Below are 17,189 nucleotides of genomic sequence, written 5' to 3'. Positions count from 1 at the left end.
GATACAATCATAGGTTTCTGCTCGACATGCAGAATTACTTTTACAGAGTTAAGTCTACTCAAATTAAGGAGGTACAGAATTGCAGTCTGGTCTGGGGTGCCTACAACAACTACCTACAACTTCTTTTTCTTTCGGCTTGTCCCTTGAGGGGTCGCCACAGCGTGTCATCTTTTTTTTCCATCTAAGCCTATCTCGTGCATTCTCCTCTCTAACACCCACTGTCCTCTAGTCCTCCCTCACAACATCCATGAACCTTTTCTTTGGTCTTCCTCTCGCTATTTTGCCTGGTAGCTCCATCCTCAGCACCCTTCTACCAATATACTCACTCTCTAGACTCTGAACATGTCCAAACTATCGAAGTCTGCTCTCTCTCACCTTGTCTCCAAGATATCCAACTTTGGCTGTCCCTCTAATGACCTCATTTCTAATCCTATCCAACCTGTTCACACCAAGCGAGAACCTCAGTATCTACATTTCTGCTACCTCAAGTTCTGCTTCCTGTTGTTTATTCAGGACCACCCTCTCTAATCCGTACATCATGGCCGCCTTCACCGCTGTTTTATAAATTTTGTCCTTCACCCTGGGGGATACTCTTCTGTCACATAGAACACCAGACACCTTCCGCCAACTGTTCCACCCTGCTTGGACCCGTTTCTTCACTTCCTTACCACACTCTCCATTGCTCTGTATTGTTGACTCCAAGTATTTGAAGTCGTCCACCTTCGCTATTTCTTCTCCCTGGAGCTTCACTCTTTCTCATCCGCCCCTCTCATTAACGCACATATATTCTGTTTTACTATGGCTAGTTTTCATTCCTCTTCTTTCCAGTGTGTACCTCCATCTTTCCAACTGTTCCTTCGCCTGGTCCCTGCTTTCTCTGCAGATAACAATATCATCTGCGAACATCATGGTCCAAGGGGAATCCAGTCTAACCTCGTCTATCAGCCTATCCATGACTACCACAAACACGAAGGGGCTCAGCGCGGAACCCTGATGCAGTCCCACCTCTACCTTAAATTCTTCTGACACACAGACGGCACATATCACCGCTGTTCTGATACCCTCATACATGTCCTGTACTATTCTAACATATTTCTCCGCCACACCAGACTTGCACATGCACTACCATAGCTCCTCTCTTGGTACTCTGTCATAAGCTTTCTCTAGGTCGACAAAGATACAATGTAGATCTTTCTGACCTTCTCTGTACTTTTCTACAAACATCCTGAATGCAAATTACGCCTCTCCTTAGTCCTCTCCGTGTCCCACTTCTTCTTCGCTAATCTCTTACCTTGGATGACCTATTGTATTTTGGGGTTCCACCACCAAGTCTCGTTCTCCCCTTTCCTACCAGAAGACACCCCAAGTACTCTCCTGCCTACCTTTCTGAATACCTTGGCAGCAGTATTCCAGTCTTCTGGGAGCTCTTCCTATCCATCTAGAGCACGGCTCACCCCTTTCCGGAAGGCCACACAACATTCTTCCTCTCTCAACTTCCACTACCTGATTCTCTGCTCTACCTTTGTCTTGTTAGTCTTTGTACCCACTACCAGAGTCTTCCTACACACCCCCATCCAATGCTGTCGAGCTACACGCTCCCCGACTACAACCTTACAGTCGGTAACCTCCTTCAGACCCCATTATGCCTTTTTGCTGGCCACACACTCAATGCCAAAGGTAAAATAACATCATTTTTTTATTATTACTTACATTATGTACACTTTGAATGCTTATTTTTAGTGGCAGGGAGCTTCGAATGGATTAGGGGATTTATATGTACAATGCAATTCTACTTACAAAACTTTCACATTATGAAAACACTTCCAGAATGGATTAATTTCAAAACTGTGTATATATGTATAGATTGTCTGAATCTTATGATATTGTATTATTTACCATAGATGATGAAATCCCTAAATTCCTTTCGGCAGTATGTTAAAAACACTGTTCTTAAAGTGTTGGACCCTAATCCCATTCGTTCACGCTTTTACTCACAAAGTGTGACCCTCGCTCCATTCTTCCTGGTTCCTTTCAAGGATGCTCTTTTTATACCCATTTATAACACTCCTCTTTCCAATTAACCTGTTCACTTGAGGAATGTTCTAAACAGATTTTACTGCATATGGCTCAAACCTTCCAGGCCTATTGTTGTTTTGTTGGTGTTGCAAGATCAAATTCAAATACAGAGAATATTTGCGCAGAAAAAAGTTCATCGGTTTGAACATATTCTTGTATTTTAATAGTTTATTCAATTGAAATTACTTTGAAAAGGATGTGCAAATCCGTGTATTCCGTTGACACAAATAATGAAGTGACGGAGATGAGACTTACAACTCAAAATGAATGGATGAGAATGCAGTGAAGCCAACATAGGTATTAAATTACATTGCTGTAACACATTTACAGCCCCTACAGGGTGCAAAGCTCATGGAACAAAGAACACTCAAGGTGTGGCAGAAAGTACAACAAGGATCATAGGAAATAATACAAAAAAGGTGAAATCCAATGTTTGCACCGTGATAAACATTCCACAGGACATCCAGTACATGTGGGAAAAAACCCCGAAGAGAATATGTTTCGTAACCAAGTCTCACTAATTCATTGCCTTATTAGAAGGGGGTTCTTGAGGTTTTAAAGGTGTTTTAAAAAGTAAACATTTATTTTGTACTCGAGTTTTAGCATTCTTAATTTTACACAATACAAAATGTGCCAATCAAGGAAAATAAGGAGACATAAGGTCTATAAGTAGGAGGTAGTTGTGAAGCTATCATGTTTTCATGCTTCCTGTGCACTGACTTTAAATGGACGTCTACTAGAAACTTGCAGTGTCAGAAAGAAAAGTGTAAATGTTTCTTTAAATAAAAATTCTCATAAATTTTTAAACAGATAAAATATTTATGTTCAATCAATGAAGTAGTTAGTAATCTATTAATTTGTACAGGTGAGGAAGGGATATACTGTTCTATAGAATGTATAAAAAAAATGAAAGATTGCTCGACATTTTCTAATAAACGTCCAATTGTGCTCTATGTGCATTTGACTCAAGATATTGGCCTCTGTAATGGTATATGGTGTATTAGGCGTACTCATGTATAATACGCACCCCCAAAGTTGACATCAAAATTTTAGAAAACACTTCTACCGATCTATAATGCATTTTACACTTTTGCTTCTCCCATACGATCAGAACATGATTACCTGTATTTCGTTAGTTTTGTCCAAATAGTTATTCTGAACATGTAATACTTTATTTACTTGCTTTTATTTTGAAATTGACCGCCCTAGTTTATTTCAGGTGGCACGGTGGCTCAGCTACATTGGCGTCACAGTTCTGAGATCCCAGGTTCAATCCTGGACCCACCTGTGTGAAGTTTGCATGTTCTCCCCGTGCCTGTGTGGGTTTCCTCCGGGCACTCCGGTTTCCTCCCACATCCCAAAAACATGCAACATTAATTGGACACTCTAAATTGCCCCTAGGTGTGATTGTGAGTGCGACTGTTGTATGTCTCCATGTGCCCTGTGACTAGCTGCCAACCAATTCACGGTGTACCCCGCCTCCTGCCCGTTGACAGCTGGGATAGGCTCCAGCACTCCCCGTGTCCCTCGTGAGGATAAGTAGCAAAGAAAATGGATGGTTTATTTCATTAATGAGAAAACACACAGTTATGCTCATATGTTTGATTACCCAGGCAGAATTTGTAAGTTGGTTAGAATTCTTTAAAGAAAACATTAAGGGCCACGGGAAACATGATAGCATGGGGGTGCTTTAATTCCTCAAAGACTGGATATTGTCCTATTATCACTGGAAAACTGAGTTCAGTTTATCAAAATATAGTATGCGCTGTTGCAGGTGTACATCACTTGACCGTGGGTGAAGCAAAGCAGTGAAGTTTATCAAAATAAATTTGCAGAAGAACTTGAGACCATGTGTCTAAGTGGCCTTGTTGAGGTGCTGATCTCAACCTTATTGAGATTCTGTGGCATAACCTGAAGACTGGTAGCGTCCAATAAATGTTGCTTGAAGCGCAACAATTCTGCAGAGCAGGGGTGTCCAAACTTTTTGCAAAGAGGGCCAGATTTGGTAAGGTGAAAATGTGTGGGGGCCGACTATTTAGCCTGACATTCTTTGAACCATTAACATTAAATACAAATTAACTTTTTGGGATTTTTTTTAATTTAATTACAAATGGCATACTTTTACATTTTTTTTTACATTTAGGTTTTTACCGAAATCACAAACCACAAAAAATTAAGAAAACTATAAAGGATATCTAAGTTCATGTGAAACATTACATATTATTCACTATTATATGCTCACTGTAGGAAAAGTGCTGAAAACAAAACGATCACTGCATATTCAAACTGTGATTTTGACCATCACAAAAAAATTAATTAACTGAGATTTAAGAATTTATTCAACTGAGAGGACTTAACAAAGGTCTTGCCTGCACTAATGTGAAGGGTGATACTGGGATCTTGACTGCAGTATGTAGTCCATGTCTGGCTCAAGAGCAGTGGTTTTGATGCGCAAGACGTCACGCAGGTGAGAGTCACTCAGTCTCGTCCTCATGCGGCTCTTGTTAATGTTCATAACGGAGAATGTCTTCTCGCACATGTATGTGGAGCCAAACAAGCTCAGCATTTTCTTAGCAAATGTCCGAATTGCTTGGAACCTGCCTTCATCCAGCTGGCGGTAGAAGTTGACAAGAGGGAGCTGTTGGTGCCGACTGCGATGCTCGGCGTCACACTGCAGCTCAATGAGCTCCAGTTGCAGGTGGTCTGGAGCGCCATCAGGGTCCACGGAGAAAGGAGAGGAAAAAAGCGTGATCTCCTTTTCAATAGCTGCAAAGTCCCGAAAGCGCTGCTGAAACTCCTCAACCAGAGATGAGATGTCTGCTGCATACTTTGTCATTTGCGCACTGATATTGATCTGTGGGAAACTCGTCACAATTTCCTGCAGCGACGGGAAATGTGCGGTATTGGGCTGCGCCTGTGACAGGTGTCTTTGGAAAAGTAGCAGCTTGGTCCGAAAGGCTTTGATGTGTGAATACAGTTGGCTTACCACTGCATTTTGCCCTTGAAGGCTTGTGTTCAGCGCATTCAGATGTCGCGTTATGTCAACTAAAAATCCCAAATCAGCCAGCCAAACAGGATCATTTAATTGTGGCATGGGTTGTCCCTTTTTAGTCAAGAATTGTCCAATTTCCTCCCTGAGAGAGAAGAAGCGCTGCAGCGCAGACCCCCGACTGAGCCACCTTACGTCCGTGTGTGATACAAAACATCTCCGTATTCAGCCTGGATGTCGAGAAGAACTGTTGAACACTGGGGTGGCACAGCGCTTTGGAGCGAATATAATTAATAGTCTTTATCACCGGTTTCATAACATTATCATATTTCATATATTTGGCACAGAGAACTTCTTGATGAATAATACAGTGGAGTTTAATAGCGCTGCCTCCTTCTTCGCTGACTTTGTTACAGACAAGGCTTGATAATCCACTCCGCTCGCCAGCCATGGCAGGTGCGCCGTCCGTAATAATCCCGGTGACTTTATTCCACTGTAGTTTCATGTCATCTACGGTGGAACAAACAGAAACAAATAAATCCGTTCCTCTTGTTTGGCCCTTCAGACTCTGGAGGTCCAGAAGCTCTTCACTCACGTTCATGTCATTGTCCACTCCTCTTAAAAAGATCAGTAACTGAGCGGTGTCGGACGCATCCGTGCTTTCATCGCACGCTAACGAGAAAAAGTCAAACTCAGTTCCTTTTGCCTCTAACTGTCTCTTAATATCTAATGAAACGTCTTCAATTCTCCGTACCACAGTATTACGAGCCAGGCAAATATTGGCAAACTCTTGCTTCTTCGCGGGACAAATTTTCTCAACCATTTTCATTACACAGTCTTTAATAAATTCACCCTCAGTGAAAGGTTTGCAGTGCTTTGCAATCAGCGTTGCCACTTCGTAGCTTGCCTTTGTGGCATTTTCATTTGACTCACGGACTCTTGTGAAAAAGCTTTGCTGTGCCGTTAAAACAGCTTCCAGTTGCTTCACTTTTTCACCGCGTTTGTTCCCAGTTAGCTTGTCGTAGCTAGCATGTTTCGTCTGGTAGTGCCTCTTGATGTTGAATTCCGTGAAAACAGCCACAGTCTCTTGGCAAATTAGGCAGACACAGTTGTTTCGTATTTCAGTGAAAAAATACTCAAATTTCCACTTGTCCTGGAAGCGGCGGCCCTCGCGGTCAACTTTCCTTTTTTTGTTTACAGACGCCATGTTAGAAATGGGCTGGGCTGAAACGATCACGCAAGGTCAAGGGTCACGGCGGCCAGAGTGCGGCCACAGGGCTACTGCCATCTTCTGGTGAAATGAAAAATAGCTTTTTGTACACATGTATTTTATACTGTGGTCAACAGTGCTGGCGGGCCGCATATTATTGATTTCATGATAGAGGCCGCGGGCCGGTAAAAATTTGTCCACGGGCCGCAATTGGCCCGGGGGCCGGACTTTGGACATGTCTGCTGCAGAGGAATGGGCCAATGTTCCTCCTGATCATTGTGCACGTCTGATTGTCAACTCTAGAAAATGTTTTGCTAAGATTATTGCTGCCATATAAGAATTATTAGGTTATTAAATAAAGGGTTCATTTACTTCTTCCGCCTCATCTTGTGAATGTGGACATTACCTTTTCTAAATATATGAAAAACAATATTTGTGTGGTATTAGTTTCGCAGACTGTTTATTCTTATGATTCAGATGAAGATCAAACTACATTTTCTGATCAATTTATGCAGAAATTGAATAAATTCCACATAATTCACATATTTTTTCCTGCCAATGTAGCTGGAAAAGCACTTTTGCAAGTCATACAACAACAATAATATGCATGTACTGTATGTTATTAGCCTTTATTATGTGTCCTAACCTGAGCAAAGTATCTGGTGTACAGCTGTCATCATGAGCCACCCCGTAGCCCACCTCCAGACCCAAGCTGAGGTCCATCTCATCGGCCACACGAAGGGCCAGACTGACTGCTGCGACTGAATAAGGCTGGGAACAACAAACCAGCCCCTGAGAAAATTCATAGGACAAAGCATACTCCACACACCACTGTGGCACCTAGAGGAAAGAATAAGACAAAGAACGGTCATCAAGAAGAGGAAGTAGCAATAAAATACTGCTCATGGAAGATTTTATAAATTCTACGGGAAAAAACATCCATCCAATTATTTTCCATACCCCTTACCCTCACAAGGGCCGAATCCTCAGGTGAGATAATTCTCAAATAACCCACCACAACTTTTACCTACATAAAATTTTACATTTCAGTCCAATATTTATCAACTTCATCATCTCTTCAATTTGGTGGTTAAAAATTAAAGCTGGAAACATGGGGTTTCTTGTTCCCGATGGTGAGCATCAACAGGATGCTGAGTTGGATTCCCAGTCTATCTTTGTGTAAGATGCAGGATGAAGAGTAGATGGAGCTTCTGAAGACAGCAGAAAAACCTTCTGAAAGGATTGGGCAAATTCAAATAGAGGATTAGTGCAAAGGCTTAAGGAGAATGCACTCCAGCATCCATTCTTAATGTTTGCCTACTCCATAGATACGTTTCAAGAAGGAACTTGTCAAGGGGATGGCAATCTGATTAATTTAATATTCCTTTTGGTTAATTTTTAAAATTAATTTAATTACGGTATCTTACTTTTCAATGTTTTGGATTTTTCACAACTTGGTCTCTCTTCATATGTGATCGAATAAGACTTTGAATGGAACGAACTTTCTCCTGGAACTGATGGGTTTTTTTTAGTTTTCATTTCAAAGGATTGCACTGAAATGTTTTAACTCAATGAGTAAATAGTTCACAAAGTTTTTTTCCTGGTTTTGATGATTCTATGCTTATGCCCTTGCAAAATTTTATTCATTAAAGCATTTTTCTAACTATAGATAAATAGTATGTACAAAGTTTTTTGTGCAGAAACGATGTTCAGAGGTTGATATTTATTGTACAGTATGTTTAAATAAAATTCTACATGAGAATTTTAAACATTGAGAAAAATTGGAGGCTACTGTGTTGAAGCTTTTTGGGGTTCATCCTTGACATTGACTTGCTTGTTTACATACAATGGTAAATAAAAGTAATAAATGTTTTGGCTATTAGAGAATGGTAATACCAGGAACAAGCAATAACACTGGCACAAGATGTACAGTAGTTCACATGGTTGACTGGTTAGCACGTTAATTGAATGCATGAGGGAGTCATGTTCATAACGATTATGTTAACGTTATGGTCATATTGCATGTTTGTTGACATGATGAAAACAGATTCAAATTATAAATTTTTATGGATCAAATTGAGGGACTAATATGAAATCTTGTTCAACTATATCCTTTATTTTTCTGGAGAGAGGCCAGCAAACTAAATGGACAAGATACTTAACCAATGTTTTTTTATTTACCTGGGTGCTTTTCCCTACTCCACTGGGGGCACTGAGCAGCACCATACTGTGACTTTCCAGGTGCTCCAGTAGATTCTGTCTCAGTGTCCATATAGGAAGCTGTTGCCTCTCTTCCAGCAGCGTGTAGTAGCGAGAAGAAAAAGGCAGACTGTCATATGGGTTCACTTCCAGGTGTCTAAGACCATCCTCATCCTGGTCTCCTCCTCTTTCGATTCCATTCTCGTTTAATTCCCCAGATAAAAGTGAAGACATGGACAGAGAATCCAGAGTCTTGGAAAGTCCAGACTCGGGACATGGCTTCAGTGGTGGTGATGACATCAGCAGCAGGTGGGAATGAGGACTAATGGGAGAGGCTGGTTGACAGGGAGTTTACCTGCAGAGTGGTGAAAGGAAAGAATCAATGAATGACAAATACAAAGGATACAATACAATAGAGTTGCAACTAACAGCGGCATGGTGGTTAGCACATCTGCCTCGCAATTCTGAAGACCCTGTGTGCATTTTCTCTGGGTATTCCTTTTTCCTCCCACATTCCAAAAAACATATATGGTAAAATCTGGCTGGAGCCACATAAAAATTAACAGCCTTATACGGTATAAGTCTTATGATGAAGGCTTTTCTTTTCCCCTTTTTGTGGCCAACAGACATAGTAATATAATGGAACTTGGAATTAAAAAACAAAATAACAACTACCTGTAGCTCAGCGGTAAGAGCACTGGTTTGGTAAACCAGGGGTTGTGGGTTCGTATCCCACTGGGGCCTCCACTCCCTGAGAAGGGTTGCGTCAGGAAGGGCATCCGGCGTAAAAAAAATTGTGCCAAACATATATGTGAGTTCATCTGAGATGACACGCTGTGGCGACCCCGAAAGGGACAAGCCGAAAGATACTTACTCTATTCCAAAAAACATATATGGTAAAATCTGGCTGGAGCCACATAAAAATTAACAGCCTTATACGGTATAAGTCTTATGATGAAGGCTTTTCTTTTCCCCTTTTTGTGGCCAACAGACATAGTAATATAATGGAACTTGGAATTAAAAAACAAAATAACAACTACCTGGGGCGGGACGGTGGTTCAGCTGGAAAGCGTTGGCCTCACAGTTCTGAGGCCTATGTGGAGTTTGCATGTTCTCCCCGTGCCTGCGTGGGTTTCCTCCAGGCACTCCGGTTTCCTCCCACATCCCAAAAACATGCAACATCAATTGGACACTCTAAATTGCCCCGACGTGTGATTGTGAGTGCAGCTGTTTGTCTCGATGTGCCCTGCGATTGGCTGGCAACCAGTTCAGGGTGTACCCTGCCTCCTGCCTGTTCACAGCTGGGATAGGCTCCAGCACTCCCTGTGACTCTTGTGAGGATAAGCGGCCAAGAATATGGATGGATGGATGGATGGATAAAAACTACCTTCTGAAAAGGTAAGTACAATGAAAATAAGCCAGTTTCAGTTCAATTAATAAAATAATGCAGAGTTCTTTTCTCTTTTCCCCTAATGACTTCCACAGACAAATGAATGGACTAATTGCAAAAGAATATGATAAATAACAGTCTCCAATTAAAATAGATAATGCATTAATAATAAAACAACAGCCTTTTGATAAGGTAAAGCATATAAAATAAAAAAAATATAGTTTAAGTTCAATTTATGTACAGTATACTCTCTACTTTTCCATAAGCTCCTGACAGTACTCTTATGGAATCTTGCCCCATTCCTCCTGACCAGAACTGGTGTAACTGAGTCAGCTTTGTCAGTTGCCTTCCCTGCACATGCCTTTTCAGATCTGTCTACAAATTTCAATGAGATTCAGATCAGGACTTTGTGATGAACATTTCAAGACTTTATCAACAAGCCACTTTTGAACCATTTTGGCAGTATGCACGCACATTTTTGATGGGGTTCTGATCAGGACTTTGTGATGGTCACTCCAAGACATTGACTTTATCATCAAGCCACTTTTTCTGTATTTTGGCAGTACGCTTAGGGTTATTTTCCTTTTGGAAGACCAATTTGCACCCAAGTTTTAGCTTCCTGACTGATGTCTTGAGATGTTGCCTTAAAATATCCACGCTATGTTCTTTTTTCATGAATTCTATAAAGAGCTCCAGTTCCTAATGGAGCAAAACAGCCCACAACATGATGACACCACCACAATGCTTTACAGTAGGTATGGTGTTCTTGGGTCAAGCTACCCCCTTTTCCCTCCAGGTGTAATCTATATCTCTTTATAATATGTCCATCCATTGTTTTAGCCGGTTATCCTCACAAGCGTCTCGGGGAGTGCTGCAGCCTATCCCAGCTGTCAACGGGCAGGAGGCAGGGTACATCCTGAACTGGTTTCCAGCCAATTGCAGGGCACATAGAGGAAAACAGCCGAAATCACAATCACACCTAGGGGCAATTTAGAGTGTCCAATTAATGTTACATGTTTTGGGATGTGGGAGGAAACTGGTGTGTCTGGAGAAAACCCACGCAGGAACGGGGATAACATGCAAACTCCACATAGGCGGATCAAACCCTGGACCTCTGAACTGTGAGGCCAACACTTTACAGCTGAATCACAGTGCTGCCTTTTTTATTATTCTTCAGAAAAAATACTTTGCTGTGGTTAGGTGTTTTATAACCAAAAAACAAACAAACAGCAAACTAACCCTAACCCCTGACCAGAAATATTTTTTAAATAGATTTTTGATCTCAGCTTATTCTTTACCTCAACTCCGTGTTGTGTCTTTGTCTCTATTTGAATAGTTGATCAATGAAGTGAGGCTACATTAAAATCTTGCTAGCGGTTTCAACGCTACTACAATATGCACCTTTAACAAGGTATGGTTACATGCACACACAAAAAGAATAATGTTCACAATAATAATGCATTGGCAATGAGTGGTCGAAGTTCAGAAATGTTCCACATACCCAAATGTAAACCAGGTACGTTTTTTTCATGGTGTGTTCTTGTCGAAAACGGATTGCGTTTCAATCAAGGACTATATGGGTATACAGTGCTGTACACCGTTTTAACTAGTTCAAAAAGGGCATAGTGTAAAATAAATAAATCTCAAAATTGAAAGGTGCTTGTATTCTTCGCATTTCGGTGTGCTTGAGCATCTCCAACATGTGTTGAGAACCCATGACTTAGCGATAACGAGGTTGATGACGTAACCCGTTAACCTGTCAACCTCGGTGAAGTCAGGGTGGTGACGCCACAGTGAAAAAAAAACATTTCCCCACCTATTACCGCTGTCTATTCGTGACGACTTTTTCATTTTCAAATTTTTTTCCATGCCAAAAACACCTTGCCATGAACACCTTGTCAGAGACGTCTACCTCGCAAGTCTACACAGGCGACCAACTGAACATGTAAACGCAGTTATTACAATTCGAACAGATAGCTGTAAACAGCGAAAGTACGCTTTAAATTCCTAACCCCTTATCCTAACAACCAACTTCTGTCCTCGTTGAGGAATTCCACTGACCAAAACGAGCTGTTGTGTCATTGATAGTACATTTTACAGTAACGCCACAGTAAGTCAAATCGTGTCTGACCTGTTCAGCATGTCGCTTGAAGTGAGGAAACCTAGCCGATGCTGTTGTTGTGTCGGTCGGTTCACTCTTTCACAAAGATCGTTATCATCGGGCAAAGCAGGGAAATTAAAAACAACGGAAGGCGGACAAACGCCAACAGCTGATCACAGTCACTTATAAATCGTCCCCCAGCCAGCTTCTTTCCTGACAGCTGAGAGGAAAGAGGAGATGTTGCTGGGACGCTCCGACAAGCGCCATGTTTGCTGTCGTGCTGTCAAATCCACTGTTGCATTCACAGGCCCTCAAAAAAAGCAAAATCTTCATCCCCGTTGTTTTACCATCTTTGGTTCGAGACCTTGGTTTGGTTGACATCTTGGATTCAAAAACATCTAAATTCATTGTTAAACCGTGTTCTTGATGAGGATCAAACTTGGAATGCACTTGGATACAAGACAAGCGTGAGAATATAGGCATTAGGAAACTCGGTTGAAGTCTGATTATCGAATCAGGAGCAGTCATTTATACTGGCGCGCACTTGCATGCATTATATTAATTTTTATTCCAGTCAATGTCAATTGAGTTTCTTCTAGGTTGAATAAGTCTGACTTTTTCCTGCTCTGTACAATCAGGTTGAATATGCAGCTCAAGTACAGAACACAATCAATCCAATGTTGTCTGGTCTTTCCACCTGTTCGGCGCACTCCAAACCTTACTTGACGTGAGCAGTTCGCCACCTCACGACCTAAACATGTTTTTTACGGACATGTAATAACACAGAGAGGGGCGTAGCCTATTTACGATTCTCTGTCACCAGATATAGCCCAAATTTGGGCTCCCAATGCAAATCCATTAATCGGGCACCCAACATTCTTCATCCATTTTTTTTCTTCAGCTCAACGCAAGGTCTTCGATGATAGTCCTTATCATCCTTGAGGATAGTCAATTATTTCACCGACTTGTATGCACATCTGGCTCACAGTTCTGAGGACTGAGGTTCAAATCCGGCTTCACCTCTCTGGAGTTTTTATAACAAAATATCGAGTCGCTGCAATATCAAAGGGTAATGAGAAAATGTACTCCCATTCATTATTTTTTAAAATAAAACGGTAAAACAACAGTGAGAATGTAGCGCTGGAGAAAAGGAGTCGGAGGCGGAGTGTCGGACACAGGAACAAAACTTGTTTTATTGGCAGACATCAAAACACTGCTCGCATAACGGCGGGAACGCTGTTAACCTCCGGAAGAGCAACAACAAAAACAGTCCGTGCGGAACCCAGCACCCCAACTCGAGGTCCCGCGGGTGAATTATGTAAACACCACACAAGCCCCCCCAGATTTCACCCATAGTCAAAATCCTCGTGCCGTGGAGGGATGACGACCATACCGCGGCGGGTGTGCACTGTAGGGGCCGAGGGGGGCTGGGCTGCACTGTCCCTTGAGTCACGGGACAAGGGCCGAGGCGGGGTCAAGGGCACCCCGGCAGGCGCAGGGGCACAGGGCAAAGGGGGACGACCCCGGCGCGGGGGGAGGGCCAACCCCAAAGGCTGGGCAATGTCCAGGTGCGCGGGTTTGACCCAGCCAATGTCCACGAGCAGGCTCTTATCCCCGTGCTCCAGGACCCTGAACGGCCCGTTGTATGGGGGGCGCAGAGGTCCACGGTGGGCGTCATGATGAACAAACACAAAATCCGCAGAGCGCAGGTGACGGGGCAGCCGGGCAGCTGGGGTGCCATGTTGCGACATGGGAACCGGCACGAATTCTTTTGCGGCCTCCAGCAGGGAGGACCGTTGCCAGGCTGCGGACCAGGGCGCTGTGGCGTCCGGGATGAATTTGCCGGGGACCCGCAGTGGCTGGCCGTAGACAAGCTCGCCGGATGAGGACAACAGGTCCTCCTTGGGGGCACACCTGAGGCCGAGCATGACCCACGGGAGCTTATCCAACCAGTTGCCGTCCGTCAAGCCGGCACGCAGGGCTACTTTCATGGAGCAGTGGAACCGCTCGCAGAGACTGTTCGCCTGGGGGTTATAGGCGGTAGTGCGGTGCAGCTTGACCCCCAAACTCTCAGCGACTGGGTTCCAGAGTTCAGAGATAAACTGAGGGCCACGGTCGGAGGAAAGGTCGCACGGGGTCCCGAAGCGCGCAACCCACATGCCCATGAACGACGTTGTCGAGGAGAGGGGAACGGCTTCGGGCGGCTTCGGGCCAGCGGGTCGTCCTGTCCACCATGGTGAGTAAGTAGGTGAAACCGTGCGAGGGAGGAAGCGGACCTACCAAGTTGACGTTGACGTGGTCAAACCTCCTTGGGGACAGTGACGGGCTCCAAGGGGGCTTTTGTGTGGCGATGCACCTTAGCCCGCTGACAGGCCATGCACGAGTCAACCCAGGCCTGCACATCGCACCACACAAACTCCTGGGCCACCAGCCTCACGGACGGTTTCCTTCCGGGGTGGGAGAGGTTTTGGACCACCTCGAAAACAGCTCGCCGCCAGTTTGCAGGGACCAGCGGCCGAGGCTGGTCAGCTGAGAGGTCGCACAGCAACCTGATGCCCGAGTCACCAACCGCGACTTCCTCCAGGCGAAAACCCGTGTCAGAAGTCTTGAGGGCCTGCACCCCATGGTCTGAGGCCTGGTCTGCGCTCATGCAGGAGTAGTCGAGACCCAGATGCACAGTACCGACGATCGCCCTGGAGAGGCAGTCCGCGACCACATTGGATTTGCCGGCAATGTGTTGGATGTCCGTAGTGTACTCCGAGATGAACGAAAGTTGGCGTTGCTAGCGGGCGGACCACGGCTCGGCCACCTTGGACATGGCGAAAGTGAGGGGTTTATGGTCCACATATGCCGTGAACTCACGGCCTTCCAATAGGGAGCGGAAGTGGCGGATCGCCAGCCAGAGGCCGAGGAGCTCCCTATCGAACGTGCTCTATTTGCGCTCCCTGGGGACCATCTGACTGCTGAAAAAGGCAAGCGGTTGCCAGGCGCCGCCGACCCACTGTTCGAATACGGCTCCAAAAGCGTAGTCCGATGCGTCGGTAGTGAGAGCCACAGGGGCCCCGTGGGTCGGGTGGGCCAGCATAGCGGCACGACTCAGCGCGGCCTTCGTAGCCTCGAAGGCTTCCATCCTCTCGGCTGTCCATTCAACGTCCCGGTTGGGGGCCTTGTCTTTAAGAGCCTCATAGAGCGGGCGCATGATGTGGGCCGCCCGGCGAATGAACCGGTGGTAGAAAGTCACCATCGCCAGGAACTCCCGGAGGCCCCGAGCCGAGCGAGGTCGGGGAAAAGCGGAGACGGCCTCCACCTTTGCCGGAAGGGGGGGCGGCGCCGTTTTTGTCTATGAGGTTCCCGAGGAACTGGTAGAGGGCACCCCGAAAATACACTTCGCTGGGTTCATGATCAGGCCATGCTGTTCGAGTCTTGCAAAGAGGTCGTGGAGGTGCATCAGATGTTCATCCTCCGAGGAGCTGGCGACGAGGATGTCATCCAAATAGACGAACACAAATGTCAAGTCCCTGAGCACAGAATCAATTAAACGCTGGAAAGATTGTGCCGCGTTTTTAAGACCAAACGGCATCCTCAGAAACTCGAACAGTCCAAACGGAGTGATTACAGCTGTCTTAGGAACGTCTGAGGGGTGCACGGGAACCTGGTGATACCCACGCACCAGGTCGACCTTGGAGAACAGGATTTTGCCCGCCAGGTGGGCCGAGAAGTCCTGAATGTGTGGAACAGGGTAGCGGTCGGGCATAGTGGCGTTGTTAAGGTGGCGGGAGTCACCACACGGTCGCCACCCGCCACTCGGTTTAAGGACGATGTGTAGCGGCGAGGCCCACGGGCTATCCGAGCGGCGGACGATGCCCAGGCGCTCCATGTTGGCAAACTCGGACTTAGCAAATGCTAGTTTCTCGGGGTCAAGCCGTCGGGCCTTCGCGTGAATCGGGGGGGGGGCCCTTGGTCTCAATGTGGTGCTCGACCCCATGTTTAGTCGTGGCAGAGGAGAAAGTGGGCCGTGTCAAGCCAGGGAACTCAAAGAGGAGCTGGTACTTGGTGCCGTCCGAGAGCGAACTGGAGAGACCGCCATAAGTCGCCTCATTGCGGACGCAGGCAACCGTGGAGAAAGTCAGTGTATCCACCAGACGGCCCCTCTTAACATCCACCAGGAGCCCGTGGGCGCAAAAAAAAAAAATCAGCGCCGAGGAGAGGGAACGAGACGTCGGCAGTGACAAAGTCCCATCTGAAGCGCTGACTCCCGAAACACAAGTCCACAGTCCTTACGCCATAAGAGCGGATAGGGGAGCCATTAGCGGACAGTAGGGGTGGCCCATGAGTCCCGCCAGTGGCGTCCTCCGCAGTGGCCCTCAGGACGCTCATCTGAGCACCGGTGTCGCAAAGGAATATGCGCCCGGAAAGGGTGTCCTTGACGAACACCAGCCGGCTCTTCACGCTCACGCTCACGGCCGCTGCGTTTCCCGACGCGTTGTAGTTGCAAGCGGCGCGGCACCTCTTCGCTTTCGCACCGAAACGGGCGTGGAAGTAGCACAAGCCTGTGCCAGCACGGCAGTCGGTGGCGACGGGGCCCCTGCTGGATGCCGCCCCTGCGCCCGGAGACGAGTAACTGTGCGTCGTGGCCAGCATCTCAGGGGAGAAGCGCTGGGTGGCCAGGAAGAAACGGTCGGCCTCCTCGGCCAGGGCCCGGGGCTCAGTGACAGTACTGTTAGCGAGCGCCGTCTGAACACGCATGGCATGTGCCTGAGAAACAGTTCCATGAAAATGAAATTGGGCTCTTCCATGCCCAGCAGGTTTAGCATCATTTCCATGAGTTCGGAAGGTTTGCTGTCCCCCAGTACATTAATAGCCAACAGACGTCGGGCACGCTCCGGCCCTGAAAGCTCAAAAACCTTGAGAAAGTGAGCCTTGATCCTAGTATACTTATCTTATCTTGGGCCGGGGGAGCGGTGATGGAGTTCACTGCTCTGGCCGCCGTTGAGCTCCCGAGGGCTGAGACAACGTGATAACAACGCATGGAATCATCCGAGATCCCGCGGAGGGAGAACTGAGCCGCCGTCTGCGCAAACCACGCTGCCACAGACATCTCCCAAAACTCCGGCAATTTGAGGATGGCGGTTGCCATGTTCAGTTCAGTCTCGAAAACGCCGGGACTGACGTCAGGGTCACCAGTGTAGCACCGGAGAAAAGGAGTCGGAGGCGGAGTGTCGGA

General features: G+C 45.9%; 2 protein-coding genes across 5 annotated transcripts in view; both read right to left on the bottom strand.

Moving 5' to 3' along the window:
* dqx1 (DEAQ box RNA-dependent ATPase 1) overlaps window positions 1–13,161 on the bottom strand; it is a 34,538-nt gene extending 21,377 nt beyond the window's left edge. The window contains exons 1-3 of one of the 4 annotated variants that reach the window (XM_061800891.1): window positions 11,996–13,161; window positions 8,457–8,829; window positions 6,922–7,115 (exon numbers count right to left, since the gene is read on the bottom strand). In XM_061800891.1, coding sequence (XP_061656875.1) covers window positions 6,922–7,115; window positions 8,457–8,774 — 512 coding nt within the window. In that variant the 5' untranslated portion in view covers window positions 8,775–8,829; window positions 11,996–13,161. The other 3 variants (XM_061800892.1, XM_061800893.1, XM_061800894.1) reach the window with 3 other exon arrangements.
* Window positions 5,334–6,914, bottom strand: LOC133490614 (general transcription factor II-I repeat domain-containing protein 2-like). The gene is made up of 2 exons (XM_061800895.1): window positions 5,661–6,914; window positions 5,334–5,575 (listed from the first exon to the last, which is right to left on the bottom strand). Exons 1-2 carry the CDS (start codon window positions 6,270–6,272, stop codon window positions 5,567–5,569), a joined length of 621 nt encoding a protein of 206 aa, XP_061656879.1. The 5' UTR covers window positions 6,273–6,914; the 3' UTR covers window positions 5,334–5,566.
* Window positions 13,162–17,189: the final 4,028 nt, after the last annotated feature.

The sequence above is a fragment of the Syngnathoides biaculeatus genome, chromosome 17 (assembly GCF_019802595.1).
Source record: "Syngnathoides biaculeatus isolate LvHL_M chromosome 17, ASM1980259v1, whole genome shotgun sequence".
Lineage (NCBI taxonomy): Eukaryota > Metazoa > Chordata > Actinopteri > Syngnathiformes > Syngnathidae > Syngnathoides > Syngnathoides biaculeatus.
The sequence above is the reverse complement of the archived record's forward strand: the minus strand, read 5'-3'. Positions and strand labels throughout refer to the sequence as shown.

Coding starts and splice junctions, on each gene's coding strand:
- LOC133490614 (XM_061800895.1), bottom strand. CDS start 6,272: ATGGCGTCTGTAAACAAAAAAAGGAAAGTTGACCGCGAGGGCCGCCGC.